Here is a 9,477-nt window from a genome sequence, read left to right as displayed (position 1 = left end):
TGGCCCCGTTGGAGAACACACCGTTTACTGCCTCCTGACCTTCCCCGCCTCACGTCCCCACTCCCGAGCAAGGTTTCCTGGAATCACCACCTACAGCAGCTAACTGCACTTGAGTCCTTGGCTCGGGGAGAGCCCAAACAGAGACAGAAAGTTAACCTCTTGGACCTCATTTCCTCTGGATGGAAAGATCCAATGAGTTAACAGAGATAAAGAGCTCACCACCACCTCGGCCCGGATGTTTGTTTAATACACGGAGGGGGCAGGGAACGGAGATAAAGAGGCTTTATTTACACAAAACACCACGCCCTGCCCTCCGATTCCACGCTTCTCAGCGAAGACAAATACCAGGCGATAAAATAATCTTCGGGATGCAAACAAGCATTACACAACCAGAGGGGCAGGTCGCCGTGCCGGCTGAGGGTGTGGTGTGGGCCGGCGGAGAGCCTAGCTCGGCCAATCCCTCCCTCCCTCCGGCTGCTGCGGCTGCCAGCAAAGTGCCCGCGGGGGCACAGACTGGCCCCGAGGTAGCTGGCTGTGTTCATTCTGGGGCTCCTGTGCTTAACAGGAGCCCCCGGTCTCAGCGGTTGTGTGGGAACCAGACAGCAGCCAGTCGTGGCTTGGTGATCCCAGTCTTTCGGGTCCTTTTGTGTCTGTTCCCGCACTTGACTTCGCGCCCCGCCACGGCCCAGGTCCCGCCCCCAGGGTTGACCTAAGGAGGGTCTGTTGAATGAATGGGCACCTCCGGGGAAACGACCACCCTTCCAGGACCACGACGTCCCATCCATTTCCCAAGGTCTCCCAAGTCATTCCCCGGTGGGCTCGGCCTCCAATCCGGTGAGACAGCGGCAGCCGATCCCAGAACCCGGCAAGACATGAGTAACAGAGTGACGAGCGGACAAAAAGCGCACCCAGGGTGAGCGCGGCAGGGAGGGCGCGTGGACCCATGAAGTGGCCAGTGGCTCGTGCATAAGCCGAGGCACCCGAGGAGCTCCCGATCCCCGCGGGGGCCTCTCCCCCGTGCCCTCCACTCCCTTGGGTTGTGGTGAGCCCAGGCCAGGGCTGGGAGCTGGGGGAGGGGCGGGGTGGAGTCCAGTCTCTGTACCCCCAGGTCAGACCACCTCCCAGCTTCATAGCAGGTTCTCCAAGTCTTTGGCAAATCCGCCCGCCTCGCCGCCTTCCAGGAGGCACTTCCCAGGCCAGGCTAAGGCCCAGCCCTCACTCGAAGACGGCAGTGAGAAGCGGGCACGCGCCTAGGAAGCCATCGTGCACGTGGGCTCTGGGGAGAGCATGGCCACCTTTTTGGGGGTCTGGCTTGAGCTGTGAGCATGGCTCAGGGCAGGCTGGAAGCACAGGGAGGACGGGCCCTCCTCTGAGACAGCCAAGGGTGCCGGGGAGGCTGGAGAGAGGCTGGCCTCCAGGGGCACCCCACCTGGCAGGGGGTCCGGGGCCCTCAGAGGGCTCACCAGCGGCGAGGACCTGTCTCCACAGCAGCAGCCGCAGCAGGGGCTGGCCACGGGGTGGGCCTCACCACCCTCCTCCTGGCCGTGACACTGCTTCAGGTGGCCACACAGGTGGCAGGTGAGGGCTGAGTAGACAATGCCGCTGGCCAGGTCGTCCCGGAGGGGGTCTGCGGCCTGCTCCGGGGCCGGCGGGGTCTTGTGGCTGTCCTGCGCCTTCCCCGCTGGCTCTGGGGAGCTGCCCGGGAGGGGGGAGTCCTGCGGGCAAAGAGGTGGCTCCGAGTCCAGCCCGAAGGTGAACAGGGGGATGGGGACTGGGGCGGGGGCCCCAGGGCAGCCAGGAGTGAGGCTCTGGAAGGGCTTGTAACCCCCGTCCCCACTGCCGGCCTCACCCCCGGACGTCTCTGGGCAGACGGCACTGCTAGTGAGCAGACTCGAGAAGGCCTTGTACCCGGCCTCCTCCGAAGGGCCGAAGCCCCCCACCCTGCTGTCCTGGGTGCTGCCCTGCCTCACGGCGCACACAAACTCTCGGTAGCCGCTGCCGGGGGCCGGGGCCGGGGCGCCCCTGTGCTGCAGGACTCGCTGACGCAGAATCTGCTCCCAGGTCTCTGGCTCGGACTGGAGCGCGGAAGGCGGCTCCGAAGGCTGGGGGGCAGCGGGGATGCCGGGGTCCGCCTCCCCCAGGCGTCCCGCCAGCTCGGGGCCCGAGTCACACTCGCCGGGACCTGAGGACTGGCCCTGGAAGGTCCCGAAGCTGCGGTAGGCGGGGTTGTCTGTGACGACCGGGGGCGTCTCTGGGAAAGTCGGGCTGGCTGGGCTCTGGGGCAGAGTGGCCAGAGGATCGGACCGGGGGTCGAAAGGCTGCTCCTTGCCCTGGGGCGATGCCTCCTGGGGCCCCGGACCCGGAAACTCAGCCCAGGGCATCTGAGCACCTGCGCTTCCCGAAGGAGGAGGAAACCACGATTCCAGCGAGCCCTGTGGGCCAAAGCCCCCTTTCTCAACCCCGAGAAGGTCCAGGAAGAGGCTTTCTGTCAGCCGGGCCGCGATGCCCTCCCTGCCCTCCTGGAAGCTGTCCTCGCGGTTCACAGGCGATGGGCAGAAGCTCCTTTTATCTTCCTCCTCCTCCTCCTCCTCCTCGCTCTCCACCGGGGCCTCCAGGAGCTCCACACATCGCACCACGCTGATGCTCTCGGGCCAGAGGATCGTCTTGCTGACCTCCACGGGGCACCATGCTGATCTTCCAGAACCCTGCGAAGGCCCATTTCTGGCAATCTTGGAGGGATCCTCTTTCCTTTCCATGCCGTGTTCCAGTAAACAGGGCAGGAGCTTCCTAAGACAAGTCTTCCAGTGTCTGCGACAGCAAAGAAAAGTTTGGTTGGGATTCGCTTTCTCTGCTGGAAAAACTCCTATTCGTCCTTCAAAGCCCAGCTTAAAATCAGCCTGGACTGACGTCTATCTAATGCAGACAGGCCTCCTGACTTTTTTTTTTTTTTTTTTAACATTTATTTATTTCTGAGACAGAGAGAGACAGAGCATGAACAGGGGAGGGTCAGAGAGAGAGGGAGACACAGAATCAGAAGCAGGCTCCAGGCTCTGAGCCGTCAGCACAGGGCCCGTCACAGGGCTCGAACTCACGGACCGTGAGATCATGACCCGAGCCGAAGTCGGACGCTTAACCGACTGAGCCACCCAGGCGCCCCTGGCCTCCTGACTTTATAGTCAATAATCTGTCAGTCTGACTTCCCTACTAGCCCAGGAACTCCTTGAAGGCAGGGCCCGTGTCTCACTTTGAGATTTCTGGAGGCCACACACACACACAACCTGGCACCCGACACAAACTCAGTCTACGGAATAAGGAAAAGTCTCCGTCAGGGACGATGACATTTAAAAATACTTATCAGGTTGACAATAAACTTCATATATTGAAAAAAAAAATACTTATCAGGGGCACCTGGGTGGCTCAGTCGGTTAAGCGTCCGACTCTTGATATCAGCTTGGGTCACGATCTCATGGTTTGTGCGTTCAAGCCCCACATCGAGCCCCGCGTAAGCATGAAGCCTGCGTGGGATTCTCTCTCTGCCCCTCCCCCGCTCGTGTGCGCGCACGCACTCTCTCTCTCAAAAATAAAAATAAAAATAAAATAAACTGAAAAAAATACTGATCAATTTAAAATATTTATCAATACCACAGCACAAGTAATGACCGGGGCTGTGGGGTCCTAGGCTGGGGCAGTGTCCTGGGACCCCCGTGCTGTGCCAGGTACCAACTCTTTAGTTACTGGACTGTGGGTCATCCAGGGACGAGCTAGGGGACGCAGGGGCGATGGTCACTCAGGGGTTCCAGAGTTGGCGATTCGCCAACCAGCACGCGATGCTGTGGCACAGCCGTCCGGCTCATAACCTCTACCAGCCTGGCTCAGGCCAGACTGCGCACTTCCGAGGGGGTTCGGCCTGGGCCTGACCCCTGGGGAAATTCAGGGGGCTTAGCCAACAGGCCCACCTACCCAGACCTCCTCTCCCCCTGCCACCCTCCAAGCCCAGTGTCCCAGGGCAAGTCCTGAATGCTCAGGAGGAAAAACAGGCGTGTGCGGGGGTGGGGATGTGGTCCTACCGCCCCACTTCCAACATCCTCCAAATCCACACAGGCTGTGACCTGAGTTCATATACATACGGGCACTTGGCTGGTTCCTGGCCTCGGGACCGCTTCCCCCACAGCGACACCTAAAATACAGAGACAGCCAATGAAATGGAGTGGAGAGGCCTTGCGGCCCAGCCTGGCATACGGCACAGCTCAGGGAGTGTTTGCTGCAAAAGGAGTGTTCGACGTGACATCACATAGGCCGGGGGTCCAATCGAGGTCACTTCAGCTCTCTGAGCCTCAGCGTCCCGCGGGATCGACGAGACTGCCCAGATATCAAGTCGCCGGGGCGGATGGTAAAAATGGCCACGCTGCTCTGAAGCTCCTCCCACCCTCTGAATCTGGCCTGGGCGTGTGACTTGCTTTGACCAACAGGATGCCACGGAGTGACATCTCGGGCCGGCCAGCTCGAGGACGTCGCCACTGCTCCAGCGGACAGTCAGCCAACTTCCAGACCTGTGACTGAGGCCACCGGGAAGGGGCCCATCCCAGAGCCTTCCACCCCCACCACTGCATGGAGCCCAAACTGCCCACCTGCAGAAGCAAGTGCTAATTTAGAGTGTTTCAGCTCTCTAAATTTGGGGCTGATCTGTTACACAGCAAAGCTCACTGATACATGAGCGGCACTTATTACGTGCAGGACCCTGCAATATACACTTTATACGTGTCGCCTCCATGAATTCCAGTATCAGGTAAGCACTACAATAACCCACGTGAAGAAACTGGCTCAGAGAGGTTAAGCAACATGCCCGAGTCCACACCGCAGGTAAATGGCGAAGCCAGGGTTCCAAGCCAGACCACCGGACTCCAGAGCCTGCCGGCGGGTCCCTGGAGAACGGAGGACACTTGGATGTTCTGTTCTAGACGGGGCTTGTGTCCTCCCTTCCCTCCCTCCTACAGAGCCCTGAGATCACCCAGGAAACCCCACGTGGCCATGGCATTGGAGAAGCTCATCCACCCTTAGCTCAGGGGTATCCATCTGGCTGGTCTCAGAGCATCCCCACTCCCTTACTGGTGAATGCTTTAGGAAAGGGCGTGTGGTACAATTCAGACCGATGAGAATCGAGGAGAGATTTGCTCGTGCTTTGGGGGCAGTTTTCTGCTCGTAAGAGGAAGACACAGGAAGCCTGTCCCCAACCCCCTCACCTTTTGGCTTCTTGCCCTGGTACAGAGACCTTTCCAGGAGATGACCCGGAGGTGACCTCAAGGGTCACCTCCTCCCGGGGGAGATAAGACGCCGAGCAACCAACCCAGAGGAACCCGGCCCGTCGGAAAGAATAGCCGTGGAAGCTAGGGGTTAGGGAGCAAAGGCCTCTGGGCTCCTAGTGACCACACGAAGCTGCTGAAATCCAGAAACCTTCCTGGCTTGTCATGTGCAGTTCCAAAAGCCAACAGCCTCCCAGGCATTTTGAATCCTGCTTCCTGATGCGTGCGGTCTACAAAACGCTAACCGACCCACTCTCCTACCTGTGGGTCCTGGATGACTATCGCCACTAGGTGGCTGTGGGCGGGGTTGGGAATCTGGTCCCACCATTCTTTCTTAATCCTGAAAAAGAAAAGGGAGAGTTATTGAGGGGCGCCTGCGTGGCTCAGTCGGTTAAGCGGCCGAATCTTGATGTCGGCCCAGGTCACGATCTCACAGTTTGTGGGTTCGAGCCTGCGTCAGACTCTGAGCTGACAGCCCAGAGCCTGCTTGGGATTCTCCGTCTCCCTCTCTCTCTCTCTCCGCCTCTCCCGTTTGTGCTCTCTCAAAATGAAAAAAAAATAAGCATTAAAAAAAAAGAGTTATTGGGTGTATGAACAGGTTGATGTTCTTTCCGTGAAGGGGTCAGGGACCACGTTGAGAGGGTTCGTGGATGCCTTGCCCTAACCTCATTCTATAGATGAAGACACCAAGGCCCAGAAGTGAAGTGACAGCTGGACTGTGGGCAGAATGGCCAGGTTCTGTTAGCCAGGATGGAGCTCCTGATGTGGCCACCTCTGCCCTCCGTGGGAATAAGCCCCAAGGAGTTAGGAGACACCCAGGCAGCAGAGAGAGAATTCTGGGTTTCCCCATCAGCAATTCTGCCCTCCCCGGGGCAGCCGAGACCAAGATGCTGGGGTGAGGCCTGGAATGGCCAGAGCAGTTGAGGGAACCCAGAGAGAAACGGAGTCCTTCTCTCCGCCTGGTCTGTCCGGAGCCACACAGTGTCAGTACTGGGAGGGAAGGTTCTCACATCACCTCTGACTGGCTTCTTCCCGCTTCACTCACTCTGGCAACACATATTTATTGAGCATTTGCTATGCACCATTCACTGGTCCAGGCGTCGGGAACGCAACAGTGAACAACAAGACAGACAAAAATCTCTGCCCTGGCGGAACTGACCTTCTAGAAGAGAGCGACCTCAGCCATGGCAACGTCAGTGTCATGAATAAAAACACAGAAGAAAGGGAATAGAGAGGAATGGAGGGTGTGCTCGCGGAAGGCCTCTTGGAGGAGGGGACTTCTGAGTGGCCACGGCGGGGGGGGGGGGGCAGGAGCCACGGTGACACCCGGGGAAAGGGCCTCCCTGGGCCGATAGGGAAACTGAGGCTCACAGAAGGGGAAAAGACCGGCCCAGGGTCACGCAGAGCCATCCGGAATAAGACACGAAGGGAACCTGTATTTGCTGCACACCTACTGTGTGGCCGGCAAAATGCAGGGCCCTGCTCGCTCAGCGCCCAGTCGTCGCTAAGCCTCACGCGGTGAGCCAAGGCTCGCTGGTCCCATTTCAGAGACGGGAAGATGGCCGCTGTGAGACACCACGAACCCAAGTGCCTGAGCTCACTGGAAACAAGGCTCCTTCTATCCCCCCCCACCCCCGCCCCCGCCTACTGTGGCCTGGGACTCTCTCAGGACTCTCAGCACTCATGAAATAAGCTCCTTCCACCTGCAACAGAGACCCAAGGCTGAGAGGTTCGGCCTCTTATTGGCCACAAAGCTCCCGAGCTCCAAGGCCAGGATCCAAACGCAGGTCTCCGGGACAACTGTCTAGAATTCCTCTGTCTCCTGCCACGTGCTCTGAGTGTCTGGACCTCACCCTGGGGACCCAGGGTGACCCATCTTCCTTCTGCTGGAGGAAAGTCCCTCCCCAGCTCATTCTCCCTCCAGAATATCCCTCAGCTTGAATATCGCCTCCTCAGAGGGGCCCGCCTGGCCTCCCGACCCAGCAGCCCGCACATTTCTTCCCTTCGCCCTGGCAAATTCCCTTCAGCGCACGGATCACTACGGAAACCAGCTGTGGTTATTGGTTGACCGATGGCTTCGGTCTCTCCACAAAGAGCACAGACAGGGTCGTCGTCGGCCCTGCTCTCAGCTGTTGCCCCTGGGCCTCGTGCATAGTAGCTGCTCAATAAATACGTATCGTGAGAGCAGACGGACCCGAGGGGGGTTCCCACCCTCCGCACACCCCAGCGGGGCTGGCTCGCGGGCCATCCCGTGGCGAAGCCCCAGACTCACTTGATGATGCTGAGGTAGCAGGACAGGCAGACGGCCAGGATGACAAGGCAGGAGATGCTGACGCCAAGTGGGAGGTGCTGCTCCCAGGGCTCGTAGTCTGCAAGTGGGAGGGAAGCCGTGAGCCTGCGCCGTGCTGGGTGCCGCCCGCTGGTTCCCAGGCCGCCGAGGCCTCGGGAAAGGGTCCGCTCAGACCCTGCGCGGGCCGGCCTCCACCCAGCGCTCCCGCCTCACCCACTGCTACTGAGCCCTGGCCACACGGCCTCCTCACTCTCCCCTGCTCCTCCCAAGCTCCGTGGCACCCCAGGATCTTGAACTCGCTGCTGCCCCTCTCCTGAAGCCCAGAGGTCAAAAGCGGGGGGCCTGCGGAGCCCGACTACCTGAGTTCAAAGCCTGACTCTGTCATATCCTTGCTGGTGACCCAGGACAAGGCCCTCAGCCTCTCTGTGTGCCTCGGCCTCCTCATCTGTACACTGGGGTTAACACAGCACTGAGGTCGCAGGGCAGTTGTGGGGATCACACGACACGGTCAGAGCAGCGCCCGCATGTCCCATAAGCCTTTGCCGTTGTGGTCTGTGCACAGCTGGCCCCTTCTCATGCACTTCACCGTCACCTGCTCCCAAAAGTTCCCGCACGCCCTCTCCCCTGCTGCCCCTCCCATCTCTCCGTGCCTGCACCCTGATTTTCTCCCCGGACCTAATGTCATATGGGTCAAGGGCTATCTGACTTATTTTCCTGTTTACTTGTTTGTTCTCTGTCTCGCCTCCAGAAGGTCCGTCCCACAAGATCAGGGATTTTTGTCTGTTTCGTTCATGGCTGATGCCCCAGAGTCTAACACAGGGCCAGGCGTGCCATATGGGCTCAATACATATTTGTGGAAATAACAAATGAGTGTCCAGCCCATCGTACATGCTCCATACAAGCCATTTCTCTCCCCTTTCCTTCCCTTCCCCAGGGCAGTGGTGCAATCGAGGGAATGGGACGAAACTTTGCCCAGCACTATACCACGTGGGACACTCAGTGGGAGAAGATCCTACCTATGGAGTGGAAGGCAGGTGGGTCAGGAGACGTCTGCAGGGCAAGACGAACAACACAAGAGGGCTGGGGTCAGGGGCGGGGGTGGGGCGGGGCGGGTGGGGTACCCACCCGCGGCCACTTTGCCCGGCACTTTGAAGACCCTTCTCCCACTGGGTGTCCACAACAGCCCTGCTCCTTCTCCACGGTACAGACCGGTGCCTGAGGCGGCCCCTTTACCCAACAGCTAGCTCTCCTCCTCCTTGCCAGGGATCAGTGTGCCCACCCTGAGGTTTGGGTCAATCGTAATTATCTTATTCTCCTTTCCAGGCATGAGTTCCCAGCCTCTCTTGCAGCTGGGAGAGGCCCCGCGACAGTCCTGGCCAATGAGATGCAAGGGAAGTCCGCTAGGGAAGCTTCTGGAAAGATTTTTGCTTCCTGATGAAAGAGATGTCCGAGGAGCACTTGTTTGTGGCAGCCTTTCATTTGTTTTAGGCTTTGGGGCATGAGGGCGTGTGCAGCAGCCAGCTTGGGGCACGGGGTAACAAGTCTAAGGATAAAACGCTACCATGCTAAGGAGGGCTGAGGGAAAGACAACAAACCTCTGGGGCCATATCACTGAGCTGAGGTATAAACCAGGGAAGGTCCACTTGTCAGACTTCATTTTATGTGAGATAAATCAATGTTTCCATTGCAAAAAGCCATGAGTAACAGTGTTGCAAAGACCGCTTGTGGGGGCCGGTGGGGGTAATGCAGCTACTGTATGAGGGACTACATCTCCCAGAATCCCTTGCAGCTCTGAGTGGCCATGTGACTAGTTCCACCAATAAAACTGGAGAGGAAGTGGTGTGTGTGTGTCACTTCTGGGCTCGGGTTTTGTTTTTTTTTTTTTTT

At 58.8% G+C, this 9,477-nt stretch overlaps 1 protein-coding gene across 3 annotated transcripts in view; it reads right to left on the bottom strand.

Moving 5' to 3' along the window:
- Window positions 1-265: 265 nt before the first annotated feature.
- IL4R (interleukin 4 receptor) overlaps window positions 266-9,477 on the bottom strand; it is a 45,850-nt gene continuing 36,638 nt past the window's right edge. For all 3 annotated transcript variants that reach the window (XM_040463688.1, XM_040463689.1, XM_040463690.1), the window contains exons 7-10: window positions 7,573-7,669; window positions 5,562-5,640; window positions 4,128-4,177; window positions 266-2,808 (exon numbers count right to left, since the gene is read on the bottom strand). In XM_040463688.1, coding sequence (XP_040319622.1) covers window positions 1,251-2,808; window positions 4,128-4,177; window positions 5,562-5,640; window positions 7,573-7,669 — 1,784 coding nt within the window. In that variant the 3' untranslated portion in view covers window positions 266-1,250. The remainder of the gene's footprint in view (window positions 2,809-4,127; window positions 4,178-5,561; window positions 5,641-7,572; window positions 7,670-9,477) is intronic.

This window comes from Herpailurus yagouaroundi, unplaced genomic scaffold, assembly GCF_014898765.1.
Source record: "Herpailurus yagouaroundi ecotype Mexico unplaced genomic scaffold, PumYag 410, whole genome shotgun sequence".
Taxonomy (NCBI): Eukaryota; Metazoa; Chordata; class Mammalia; order Carnivora; family Felidae; genus Herpailurus; species Herpailurus yagouaroundi.
Note: the sequence above shows the minus strand (reverse complement) of the source record. Positions and strands in the feature narration are given on the sequence as shown.